Raw genomic sequence first — 14,464 nt, forward strand, 5'->3', positions numbered from 1 at the left:
GAGTTGTTGCAAAAACATATTAACGAAATAATAAAATGATCAGGAAGCAGTCATCTTGATTAGAATATTAAAAAATGTTATGGGATGATGTTCAGCAGAAAATCTAATCCAATTAAATTTTTGAACCTGGATTAAAATTTAATATAGACATATAGAACAGATCGTGTCCAAATTGTATTGAATGTCGGGGATGGTGATTCGAAAATCTCAAAGAACCTAGAGAACTTTAAATATGTCAGAAGTGTCAATTGTAGTATTGTTGAATTATATGGACTAAATTCTATGCAAAGTATTAAAAAAATATTTATTATTTCTATATAAGATATGTACATATTTATTGCTAATAAAAAAGACGCAAAAATAAAGTCCTTCTTTTTATATAAATTTTATATATTTTATTTGTATTAATATTTTGTTTTCATTGTATTTTGGTAAATGGGCACTAAAATTGAATGAACAGTGAAGTGTTAACTAATCTAAAACTGCGTGGTTAAGCACGTATTCAGTGATTGTAATCTATCATTGGGCGCAAGCTTGTTGATTACTTACTTAATAAAATAAAACCAATTTGCTCATAATTGCATATTGCTAATTAGAATTATTTGCCAGATTTGCCGGACGATATCCTCGCAAAATATCGAGTGAAGCCGTTTATTGAAGACAGTCCCAACAAAACCAACGCCGAAAAGAAGTTTATGAAGAATGGCACCGGGGTTCACATTGAAAGTGATATAAATACTTTTAGCGATATTAAGAAAAAGTTGCGATTAGTATTAGCCAATACTTCAGAAATACCATTTTACATCAAGGTAAGCCGTGGTTCCGAATTATTAATATGCGAGGTGATTCACAGCGGATGGCGGGTTAGACGACTACGTTGCATAAGGCGAAAATGCCATGCGACCGTTGCCGTTTCCTCCAAAACGTAACAATATCTTTGATATTTAAATTATACGTTATTGGAATAAAAAAAAAAAGAAAACGAAAATTTGCACGCAGTAGCGGATACAGCTACTGCTGACTGGACAGGAAATTAAGTATAAAAGGGATCATAAATTAATATTAAGAATACAAACAAGTGTGAACCAATACATTTCCTTTAATATTATTAAAAAAACTCTCTTCGCCATTTATAAAATCAGAGAAGTCCTCTTATAAGGCGCTTCTTCGACATCCCAACAGTTCCTTATTAATTTCTCTGTATGTTCGACATATTTGTTCAAGTACTTGAACAACGCATATGATTCAACGCATCTGGCCAGACCATTTGAAATTGCTCAAATTTAAAACCAGATTTTGCCATATTTAGTAAAGGATTTGGATGTTGTTTTTCAAATTATGTTTGGACTCAAACGAGCATCCCATTTTGATATCAGTTTTTCTTGCACCCATTTTCAGTTTCACAGTTCATATTGTCATACATTGCCTTTTTCTGTTGGCACATTTTGCAGACTGCTTCCTCTTGGCAAGATTTTAAACCACTTCTACGTTTAGTCTAAAAATATCACTTCTCTAAATTTTGATATGTAATTTCCACTATATTTCTATAAAAATTATTTACTCACTATCTGTAGCAAAAAAATATACAAAGTATTATGCTTTTTTAAAGTTTCTTTCAAAACTTTGTCATTTTCACATCTTTCCTCAAATCTTCTTTGACTTTCTTCGCTTACACTTTTTAGTCTTCCTCGGCATTATATTGTTTTTTTTTTCAGGCACAATTTGCTGGACAGTTCTTAAACTGATTCCCAGTGCTTTAGCTGCTATTTCTTCGATATTCGTTAGCGATTTTTCACATTCTCTTTCATTTTCATAATAGTTTATCAAATTTAAAACCATTGTTTTTGATTGGAAATTAAACAGCCATTTTTGTTAGTCATAGAGTACCTTAAAATTATCAAACCCTCATAAGTGATAACTGTAAATCAAATTTATAAGTATATCCTTTTTTTATGTCAAGATAAAATACGCCTGTGTTATTTATCTTACGAATTTTATTTGGACCGCACAATTAAATAAGATGAAATGAAACCAAACGCGGAAGTTTGTCGTTGATAAATCGTAAACCCCTCCGGATAAGGCCTGTTTTAACTATATATGTCTGAAATTTGATATTTCACGGCTTTGTACAATAATGGCGAAGTGTCAATTTTTTAAAATATGTAGTTTCTTATAAATAACGGAATTTTTTGGCGTATTTGACTTTCGGAGTCGTGAAATTTGCGTACAGTCCAAAAAAGTATACCCAATTTTTGGTTAGTTTTACAAGTTACAATTTGATACAGACTCATGACACCGAGGAACTAGGAAGGAGCACAGTATTTTTTTTTGTGGTGTAATTTGGAAACAAAAATCTGTATATAGAAAACAGACCAAACAGAAAACTTTTGAACAAATTGTTAATTTCATTAAGATTAAGATAAAGAATAAGAAAAAAGTGAATCAACGCGTTTTCGGATTTTAAAAGATTTTCAAACCACTGGTTGATATATTTTTTAAATTTGATTATTCTATAGTTTCCTGAATACATGGTTTCTGTTTTGGTTTTCGTCCACATAGTCTAAAAACCAGTGGGTGGCAGACTCTATGTATTTTACCAAACTTAAAGTTTTGCTACCTTACATGAAATACACTCAGATAAGACAGGTACCCAAATCAGACTAACCTCTGAATTATTTTAACAAAGCTGCCATTTGGTCAGATTAAAGAGTATAAATGCAACCACAAACAGTAGTGGTAGACGATTTTGTTGGTTTAAGCCCGGGACTTCACAATGCGTTTTAGCGGGACCCGTTTGGCGAGAATGCAGTCTTGGGTCTATACATATGCGATAGAACGGGAACTATGTTTTACATAAATAAAGATTGATAATTAAGGATTGTGCTTTTGAACATAGAACATAGAATTACCATTTTTTTTGCGGAAAAGTAGCATTTCCATTATTCGGGCTTTATAATTGTCGCAATCAGTTTTTTTGAATATAAAACATGTTTTACAGAGTTTGAAGTTATATTGAGTCCAATGATATGTGAACCCAAATAAATACTCTTCGATATGGGTAATAACTTGTAATTTTTATTGTTATTATTACAGATACACCTGTACTAAACATATTGTATTATTAGTATTAGCCAGCAAAAAGGAGAAGATGTACTGTGCATCCTAATTATCCCGGACAGGAATCTAGTAAAAGATTTATGAAATTTTGTAAAGTTATACGGAAATATGCAGAAAAGTGTTTTCATCAAAATATGTTTCAAGTTTATATTATATATCAGTTCTCATCTTCGGAATCATTTCTACTCCCATAATGCTTGTCATCTTGTTTATCATCTTGGTTGTTATCTGTAAAAATGATGTATAGATTTTTTTTGTGCATCTTGAACTAAGTCACTAACGCAACATGGAAGCTGATCTCCTTCAAACTCATTTACAGTACAAAATTATACAAAATTGGACTGTAGATAATATATCAAAAGTAGAAATAATTCCGAAGATGAAACTCAAACTGAAAAAAAAAAATTCTAATTTTTTGTGGTGGTTATACTTTAAGCTGTCATTTGTTAAAATACTTCCGAACCTGATCTGATTTTCGTACCTGCCTTACCTGAGTGACGTCACTTAATTTACTTTGGTAGCCAATACCAATACTGTTTCCGCGACGCGATGAGTCGGAGTCTTGTCACGTTGCAAATTGTCTGCTCGTCTAATGGCAGATTTTTTGCCTATTTATCTAAATTACATTTGTATATCAAAATTATCCAATTTCAAGATAAGCGGAATTGGAATCATTTAGGTATAGATAGGTATTATTAAAAAATAGTGTTGGTTAGTGTTTAAAAATATCAAAAATGCTACTTTTCAAAGAATATTATGTTACATTGTTTTACACAATTTTAGAAAATAACCTTAGTTCTCGCTTTCTATTCTATATAATAATATATAATCATGATATTTAAAATATTAAAAATAATTAAAAACAGAAACAAAAATAATCAAACTTAAACTACAATGGTTAGATCTAAAACATGTGTTATATGAGCATATCTCAATCTCAAGGATAGTTGAAGTACACTAAGTGACGAAACAAATGTCAACGAAAACTGTCAGCATAGTCCAGGGATCAGTCCTCGAAACCTTAGACTATCGGTCCTATTAAGTAAGTTGTGAAATTAAAAAAATTACCATTAAATATCTGTGATGTGATTTTAACTGATGACTCAATAAACTTTCAAGTCAACCTTTGACCTGTCAAATAGAAAAAACACAAGGGTATTTGAGTATTTTTCATGTCCATCCGGTTTTATTTTGTATATTTCTATATATAATCACAATCAGTTGCAGGGATAAGATTTATAAACCTTGCACTGTGGTGAAAAAGGGAAAAAGGCATTTTTTGTTTGTGTTCGTAGGTTCCATAAGGCGTTACATAGAAACCTTTAAAATAATTTAAAAAACTGGAACTTAGATAAAGCCAATTAACTAACTCTGTTTTGGTTTGTAAAATTCTATTTTTTAATCTCCCCTATAAAAAAAAATCTAACGAAGTTACATCACACAGACCAGAGAATGGGAGGGCCTCTAGCTCCGATTCAACATTGTCCAAACTCTTCATTTGAAAGTTCCCTTATAATTCGTGTGTTGTCAGCGGGGCAACTATCTTACTGATAATAAATATTGGTTCCAAGTATTAATTATTGAATTAAGTCTTCCAAAAATCGAACAACACATGCTCCCAAAATATTTATATAACCATCCACTGTTAGATTTTCGTAAATCTACCTCGGAATATTCCTACCCATACAGAGAATCCAAAGCGATCTTGCCTAATTAGATAAGCTATAGCATGGGGATTTTCTGCACTCCAGCGATAACAATTTCATCTATTAAATATTCAATGGGCAATGGAAAATTAATGTTTAATAATTTTTTTGTCCGAATCCAGAATTTTCAAAAGGGCCGAAAATTAAATGTTTCTCAAAAATGGAGCCCTTGATATGTAAGTCGATTTTGCTCTATCTAGTTCAGAAATAGGTTTTTCCTGTTAAAACACTCCAATTACTACCACCTTGTATAATTATTACTTGTGTGTATGACATTAATTTTCTCAGAGTGACTTATTGTGCCTCTTTTTATTTCAGAGGAATCCTTGTAGCGTCAAGACAAAACTCGAAACGATTTTAAGGTTGGAATTAGGAAAATCACGAAAGTTACGTGATTGGTGTATTGTTGCTCGAATCTCAGAAGCACTAAGATGTATCAATTTATTGGATGAGAAAAGGTGCCTCAAATTGTTCCATTCTATGAAAGATGATATTATTGTCAGATCTTCGTACATTCAGTATTTGATCACCTCTAAGCAGCAGCTACTGTTTTGCGAAATGTATTTGGATAAGTAAGTTGCGCAAATTTAAGATGACTTCGTGTTTCCAAATCCGTCGTACATTTGATGCTTTTTAATGTATACATCTATCGTTTGCAATAGTTTTTAGTTTGCAGGAACAAATTAAACACGACGGGTATCAGTGCGAAAATTATTTTGCAACAATTTGCGTCCGGGAATTTTTGTTGGAACAAGAATCTAATATATTGACCTTCTGTGATGAGTTTAAACAGCTGAACCTTGCCGATGAGAAGTACGATGTCTTAAAGAATTTCTACCATAAGCTTTACATTATTATGAATGAAAGTCCATTTTGGCATGGTACTGCAAATTTGTATATCTCGTGATCATTCAAATGTTAATGTCATATTTTTAGATGTGCTTCATAAGAGAGGCAGACTGATAAAGCTAATTTTAGAAAGATACATTATAAGCAGGGTGTACAATAATGCGATTTATCCCAATGGTGACGGAGATCGTGATAGAGACAGGTAAGATTTTGAGATTGTTTTTTTTTTCTTTAGTAATTTTGGATATGTAAATTTTAAATACTTATTACGATTTATGTACGAAATTTGCCTTACTCATTTCAATTGACTTTTTCAAAAATAAAAGGCAAATAAAATTACTTCAATGGCCACAATTAATCCATACAATTAACCAAATTGATATGGTTCTAGTGTCACCAACATTTACTTAAAATTTTTAATTATGTTAAAAAGTTGAATGATCATCACAATAACCAACGCATTTATTCCCAAAAACTCACCTTTTTTGTTTGGAGATTTCAACTACGCAAACATAAACTGGGATAACCTTGGTGTACCCACTAGATAAAAAAAAACGCAGAAAATATGGCATGTGACGCATGGATGTGTGGCAAAAAATAATATCCTACCCGATATAGAAACACTCAGAGCTGTCTTTTGGACTTATTTTTGTGCAATGGGGACAAAGGTATTTTTTATTTGAAATTAGAACCACCTGTTTCATCATGCAAATATGGGAAAGTCGATAGCTTTATCATGACACAACCACATAATTTAGGTCAAACAAATTTTAGAAGCTTTAAGCGAGTTCTGAATGAAGCTGTAGGAAGACTGCAATAGTAAACTAACAAAGGAAGTGGATAAATCAACCATTGTTCTAAGAAATGAACCAAAAACGTAAACTGTGGGAATAATAAGACATATGAAAATTGTTAGAGGTACTGACTCAAAAAAAAAATTGGAGGAAGCTAGAAGGACATATGAACGTGGTTTAGTAACTTCAGAATCTCTAAAACAACCATTCAAAGATATCACTAATAACTTTGAAAGTTACAATAACGCAAGAAGTTTTATATCCAATAACCATGGCAGAAGAATTTGCAAAACAGTTAAACAAATCCTTCATTTAACATTCCGCACCGAAATTAAATAAAACCATTTCACTAAAGAAAAAGGTAAAGAAACACTTAAAAACCTGAAAACAGGTTCAAGTCCAGGCCCAGATGGCGTTTTTTCTTCAACAGATATACTTTTTCTTCACTATGAAAAGTCTTTTGACAAAGTACCATATAATTTGTTGCTTGTAGGACAGCTGTTGAATCTAATTACAGATTTGCTAAATGAAAGACACTACCGGGTGAGAGTAAACAATGTTCTCTCCAGTCAACAATTGGTCAGTAGTGGTGTTGTTTAGGGTTCTATTATTTTATTTATTATTTATTAAGTACGTCTTTGATGTGGTTAATTTGGTCGACACAAATTTAAAAAACTTTGACGATGACAAAAAGCTCTATGGCAACCCCATCTTGATACAGCAAACCTCCAGGGGAGTTGAGAACTGGTCGAACACATTATAGTAAGGAATATATACTGAACAGCACCATATTGTCTACAGTGTCAGAGCAAACTGACCTTGGAGTTAACTGCCAAATAAGCCAATTCTTTTATAAATCTATTACAACGCACTTTTAAAGACCACTTAATACACATGATAGCAAAGCTCGAATATGCGTACACAGTGTGCAAATCCATACTACACTAAAGATATAGAAATGTTAGAAAAAATTCGGAGACGTGTGACTAAAATTACAACAAAATTACAAAACATGAGCTACACTGAAAGATTTGCCAAATTTGAACTCACAACTCTAAGGGAAAGAAGACAGTGGAGATTCAATAGAGACATTTCAAATAACAAGTGAACAATATACTTGTAATATTGATACCATTTTTAGCCCCAGTCAAAATCCGCAACTTTAGACAACACTCAAAAAAATTGAACAAAGAAAAGTCGGCCAAATTGAGAAGAAAAAAATTTCTGTCGGATCGGGTGGCGTATTCTTTGAACGCGCGTGCAGAACATACTGTTACTGCTCCTAGTGTAAATCTATTTAAAAACCGATTAGACAAAGAACTAGAATAAAATACATTGGGAATGCTACAAACAGTACATAAACAAAATAGGTGAATGTATTACTCAAAAACATCAGTTTTATCGCCTGCCATTGGAACATTACATGATTACATTTGACAGAATTTGATTACTGCACATTTTTCATATGCCTACCGATTACTCTGATAGCATAACCAACAGTGGTTAGTTTTGAACATACAGTTTTTATGAGGGTCCCGATCTAGATATTCATTTCTATAACTTCCCAAGAAATTTGTATTTTCTATAAACTCAGCATTTATTTTATTTAACTGTATATAGTCAGGAATCAGAGTGAGTTGACTTTGAAATAAATTCGTTTTTGGTAGTTTTTTGCTGCTATTTATTATTAGTTTGTTTTGCCTAAACCTCAAATGTATTTCTTTAAATTTTTGGTTTTATTTATAATGTCGGATATATATTCTCGAGGTAGTAGGATGTGTGTGGATGTGTATTATCCAGTTGAATGCTTTACTTCTAATATGTATATATAGTCTGACACACGTTAAGTGGTCATGACAGTAATAATGATATTAACATTTTTATCTATTCGTTGCCAAACCAATCCAGGGTAGTAAGGAAATTGAAACTGAATAATTGTAATTATATAAATAATAAATATTTATTAAATAAAATGAGTCTACAGAACAGTTTGAATCTGTGCTATTAACGCTATATCAATGATTTTACGTTGTCTAAAGTTATTTCCTCTTCAAGTACATAATTAACACATTCTGTCCAACTACTCTTTGGTATTAGTTCACACTTAATTACGTTGACTACATGGGTGACCTTTTTTGGGTGTATATTATTGCGTCAAACTTTTTTTTTTTTAATTTGGCCTATATCATTTCTATAGGATTCAAATCGCAGTGGTAATTTAATGACCGGTTTTTTTATGACCACACGTTTTATTATACGATTTGGTTCTTAAAACTTCAACCAGTTTTTTTTGCGTAAGTATCTTCAAAATAGTACAACATACTGACTAAAGAACTCTTGAAACTGTTCATTGTATATTCTACATATTTCAATTATACCTTTTAATGCTAAACATATTTTGTGTAACATTATATTGAATAATCTTATTTAAAATATTTGCCATGTTACAAAAATTATATGAATTACAATGTGTGTCCATGTTTTTTTCTTCTTTCACGCTCCCAAAATCAAATGTTTTCCTTCAATATATATCCTATACATAGTTTCCAAGATGTATTACATTTTACATAGACTAAACGCCATGTATTTTTTAAAAATATTTATATTCTAGAGATTAATTTTCTTTTAGAGTCTTGCGAGAACATATCGAACATCTGTCAAAGTTAGTCACGCCAGAACATAAAGACTTGAGGATACCGAAGATTTATCTTCGCGAAAGCCCGTGGTTACCCGCACAGGACGCGCTCAGAGCGTTGGATGTGTGTAGAACACCCAAAGATAAGTTGAAATGCATTTTGCGCTGTGCAAAAGGTATCATGGATCTACTTTCCCTCTCTCAAAATAGCGGCTCTACTACGGCCGACGATTTTACTCCTGTGTTGGTTTATGTGATAATTAAGGTAAGATAGTCTTGTATTGAAACTCCGCTTCAGACAAGAATTATTTCTTTTTCATCACTTTTAAGATGGTGATAGGTAAAGATACAGATCCGAACCATCTTCCAATGCTTAAAGACCGCCCCTCTCATTTCATCAATGAGCACATTTAAGTTGTTAATTTTTAAGTAGTGCTGTGGTATCACCAGCAAAGATAGCCAGCAAGTTTAACTAGATAATAATGAACTAAAAAAAGAACTGAGCGTCAGAATTCCAGATACTTTACCCCCACAGGACTGCTGAATCCGGTCAGCCAAATAACTGCAAACAAGTTTGATAGCTTGTTCGTGAAACCCCCATAATGTCTTTACAAAAGTCGCTGCTTTAGCAGATATCCGAACACCTTTGATAAGATCGGCATCAAAGCTATTGGTTGTTTTTATCTCCAGTATCCTCTTGACTTTCTAAACAATTCTGGGTAAATTATCTCTCCTGTACAGCTATTTATCAAATATGTTAATAGTATAACAATGGTATCCTGAAGGTTTTTCTAACAGAGTAACATTTTATCCAAACAAATCTGTGCTAGCCTTTGACTTTATCTACAGCATCTTGAACACAACAGAAACGCCTTTCACGGTGCACATATTTCTGAGAAATTTCTTCTAATTTTCCTGGCAACTGCATAAAAAAAAAGTGATCAGCACTTTTATTTTATACCTTTATGATTTTTTCCTACAGTCGTATGCACACGATATTCACATATCTGTGTTTATTTGGTGTATGTACCATGCGTTCAATCATCTTGCTAACATTATAATCGGCTGTAACTTTTTTCTTTCAAGTGACGTATAAAACAAAACACTATCAATTTTCTGACATATAAGCCTACGTCATATTTTTTTATATGGAATATCCTGTATATTAATATGTGTTTAATAGAATATCTTATTTAGATTACAATGATGTAACACACCTTATATTTTAGTCCACTCGTTTTTGATAAATCGGCAAAAAAAAATTTATCATTTCAAAGAGTGCCGTGTGTAATCGTAATCGGATATTTTATTAAACACATATATGATATACAGGGTATTCCATTTAAAAATATCTCTTGTAGGCTTATATGTCAGAAAATTGATAGTGTATTGTTTTATACGTCACTTGGAAAAACCTTGGCAACTAACCCTACATTTTGTTTTTTTTTTACCTTGATATCTCTAAAAACAAAGTTATAGTCAATTAAAATGTTATCAAGATAAATTGAACGCACGGTACGTATTTTATTTTAATATCTACCGCCAAGTCATATTTACCAATTCTATAAAATCTAACTTTGGAACTTTGTCGCTATACGTTAAAGTCCAATTGAAAAACTATGATATAGTATGATCCAAATCAGTAAAAAAATTGGAACTATAAATAAATAATTTTTAGGTTAACCCGGAAGCTTTGCTTTCAACAATCCAGTTTGTGAATAGTTTTCAAGGTCAACTGAGTGGTGAAGAACAATATTGGTGGACACAATTTTGCGCCGCTGTTGAGTTTATTAAAACAATGGATTACTCAGATTAACAAGAAAACATATTATATATATATAGTGTACGAATATTACAGTAAGGTGTATAATATAGTCATGTATTTTTATTAATTAATAGCAAAGATAGGAAACAATTTATATATTTTAAATAACGAATATAACATTCAAAATACAAAATATAATAAATCTTGTAAATTGCATTGATTTTAATAATAAATCCAGTTCATTATTCCCATTCTATTAGTTTTAAGTCTACATATGGCCGTAAATTTCTTCTTTAGGTGCCATGCAGATAGCTGCTTAGGCGTCCTCCCTTTTTCGTATCATATTTCCATATCATTTACTACTGCTTCCTGGAGCGACTGAAAGTCGCTTATACCCGTCCACTGGCGAATATTTCTGAGTCAAGACGCCCTTTTCCTTCCGATACTTAGTCTTCCACCTTCAATCTGTCCCTGAAGTATTAGACGTTGAAAGTCATATCGCTCTCCCCGTATAATGCGTCCCAGGTAAGAGATCTTTCGTTGTTTAATATATTCGAAGAGTTCTCGGTCTTCCAATCCAGCCGTCCTAAGCATAACCTCGTTCCTGACCCTTTCCGTCCACGGTATCTTTAGCATCCGTCGCAGAGTCCACATTTCGAACGCTTCAATGTGGTTGATAGAAACAGCTTTAAGCATCCACGCTTCCGCTCGATATAGAAGAACTGACCAGACAACACTTAACGATTCTGTACCTGAGTTTGAAATTTAGATTCCGGTTGGTGAGGATTTTTTTTAGTTTTAGAAAAGTTGTTCTTGCTTGTTCTATCCTGCATCTAATTTCAATATTATCAATTTTCTCAAATATTTAAACTTATTGACCCGCTCTATTGAGTTGAAGATATAGGTTTGGCACGACATCTCTAGATATAATCATAAACATCGTTTTGTTGGTGTTAATCTTTAGGCCCCTTTGTTGGCTTGCCTCATTGATAGTATTTAGTAGGGTTTGCAGATCGTTAGCATTATCGGCTATTAATGTTGTATCGTCAGCGTAGCGTATATTATTAATTGGCATACCATTAACTATAATACCCATGGGTCTCTCAGATATTATCTCAGCAAAACCTCTCTCCACATAGAGATTGAAAAGCACTGGGGATAGAATGCAGCCCTGCTCCCTTCCTTATTTCAAATTCCTTTGTTGTTGCTGAAGATGTATTTCAGCCGCCTGGTGCCAATATAGATCAGCAATCAGTCTTACATCTGTGTCGTCTAATCCAAGTTCTTGAAGATATGTTACCAGGAGTTCATGTCTACGTTATTAAATGCCTTTTCGTAAGCAATGAAACATATGAATCCTTTCTTTCTTTGGTCTTCCTGCACCAATGTCTGCATGCTGAAGGTGGCCTCTTTGGTTCTAAACCCGTGTCTTAAGCCAAACCGCCTGAACCCGCTGACCTCTTCGCATGTTCTGGAGAGTATTGTGTGCATCATTCGAAGAAGAAATATACTCATTGAGCTAATAAGGCAATAGTCTTTACATCTTTGTGCGTTATTTGATTTTGGTAGGGTTATTAATTTGGAACAAAGCCAGTCTATGGGGATGTTTCCAGTGTCGTATATATTATTAAAAAATCTTGTTATTATTTTTGTTTTGATCAATTATGAACTGGAAGGTTTCATTATTAAAAAAGTTAATTGCATAAATTTTCCACGTTTCTAGCAGATTTTCGGGCTCTAGTATTATTTCATCTTCTTCATTTCGGCTGTGGGTTGTTGCTATTTTCTTGTACAGACCTGCCATTCTGGTAAGGTGTTCTGCTTCCATGCATCCATGCATGCAAGCCACTTCTCCTTAGCAATTTTGATTTTATTGCGAGTTCTCCTCTGATAGTATCGATAGCCAGTTGTATCATTACGAATCTTACATTGTGTGCGTTGTAGTAGATGCGTGTTATTGGCGTTTCCAAATGTATTTTTGAAGTTAGCCCAGCATTCCTCGATGTCGTCTGTCGCATTGATGTTTGATAGCTCTTAAGATGGTTATCATACTTTGACCTAATGTCGCTGTTCTTAAGTAATCTGGGGTCGAATATCTTGCTGCCTCTTTTCTTTTCTGGCCTGGCTAATTTCAGTCTGATATCAGCATGATCGGATTCAATTGGGGTGATTTCCAGGTACATAATCTTCTAGGTTCGAGTTTGGACCAAGTATTTGTAATGACCAGATTGTTCGCATCGCAGAATTGAATGAGTCTTCCGCCTCTGTCGTGCCTTTCTCCGAGACCTCAGTGACCTACAATACCTTCCACTCTACTCTTGCCGACCTTTGTGTTCAAGCCGCCCAATAGGATATTCCTGCTCCATCTGCCCGTAAAATTGTTCAACTTTTTCTGAAGTGGGAACATATTTCTGAATTATGTTAATGTCTATCGATCCTCCGCAAAAGAGCAACCCTCTCAGAAACAGGGACAAAATTCTTTACCGATTTTTTTAGGCTCTCTTCTATTAGGATGCCCATTTCATGACGATGTTTTCTATCTATGTCGTCAGTAACACTATAATAAAATACTTTGTCCGTGGACCGCGTCACTCAGCCTATCAAGTTGTTGAGTTTCCCAGCTGCAAATAATGTTCGCAGATTCCAGGTTGCCACTTTGATCTTATTATCTAGTCGGAACCGGGAGGTTCTTCGCACCTCCTGACCACTTAAGGTCTGCCCGGGACTGGAGGCCGCTTGTTTCTGTTCTTCCAACATGATAAGACTGAAATCGGATGGATATCCTGGGGAGAGTTAATGCGGTGGTTTCCCTCTTCTCTTCCGCATCGCAGTACCATGGCCGTTGAACTGTAACAGTTTTGCCCATGGAAGTCCACTTTCCAATAGGTCCGGAAAACTTTTTTTGCGTTTGAAAGTGGTAATGATGATCGGTGCTGCCCTTCACCATGCTAGTTTTGGTCCGCCCCGGTACCACCACCCATATCTGGAATGCTTCCCCCTAACCGCCACCCGATGCAGGACTAGCAACCCCACATTACTAAGAGCTTCTATATTCACAAAATATATTTTGAATGTTCAAACTATAGATACGTAAGGCTTTGTCTATGCTTTTGAAGCTATAATAAAAAAATGTGGATAAGTGCTTGCGGCGTTGCACCATCAACATGCTCCCCGATAGTACGTGAAGTCGACAGTTTTCAGCGAGGCTTTGGGGTTAAGTGATTTGAGAACACTCGGAAATGTGTCGATTATGATTAAAAGAATGTATTCCATTTATTTGTTGTTGTGAATCAATACGTCTCGCGCTCTTCTCTGATTCATTTTGTGATTGCTATCACCATGTGTTTTATAGAACTGCTGATCAATATTGTCAATGTTATTAATGCGAGTTTTGTGAACGTAGTGAACCTTCACTAGAAAATTAGTGTCTGGTAAGTCTTATGTGTTGTATTTACAAGGTGGTGTACAGTGGTGGACCATGATTAGTGAAAATTGCAGTTACAACTACTAATTTTGTGCCACCCAATAAACATCCAGTCACAACCATGGATCAGATAAATAAAACTGGTTTCGAATATTTATTGAACTGAGGAGGCTT

General features: G+C 33.8%; 1 protein-coding gene across 2 annotated transcripts in view; it reads left to right on the forward strand.

Annotated features, from left to right (window-relative positions):
* Positions 1 to 13,818, forward strand: part of LOC132700492 (GTPase-activating protein and VPS9 domain-containing protein 1) — a 39,072-nt gene extending 25,254 nt beyond the window's left edge. Inside the window, exons 11-16 of one of the 2 annotated variants that reach the window (XM_060667850.1) lie at positions 610 to 809; positions 5,142 to 5,395; positions 5,493 to 5,704; positions 5,760 to 5,874; positions 9,096 to 9,366; positions 10,780 to 13,818. In XM_060667850.1, coding sequence (XP_060523833.1) covers positions 610 to 809; positions 5,142 to 5,395; positions 5,493 to 5,704; positions 5,760 to 5,874; positions 9,096 to 9,366; positions 10,780 to 10,917 — 1,190 coding nt within the window. In that variant the 3' untranslated portion in view covers positions 10,918 to 13,818. Of the gene's footprint in view, positions 1 to 609; positions 810 to 5,141; positions 5,396 to 5,492; positions 5,705 to 5,759; positions 5,875 to 9,095; positions 9,367 to 10,779 lie in introns of those variants that run through there. The other variant, XR_009618648.1, reaches the window with a different exon arrangement.
* The last annotated feature ends 646 nt before the right edge of the window (positions 13,819 to 14,464 follow it).

This window comes from Cylas formicarius, unplaced genomic scaffold (assembly GCF_029955315.1).
Source record: "Cylas formicarius isolate icCylForm1 unplaced genomic scaffold, icCylForm1.1 PGA_scaffold_4__25_contigs__length_36172078, whole genome shotgun sequence".
In the NCBI taxonomy this organism is placed as follows: Eukaryota; Metazoa; Arthropoda; class Insecta; order Coleoptera; family Brentidae; genus Cylas; species Cylas formicarius.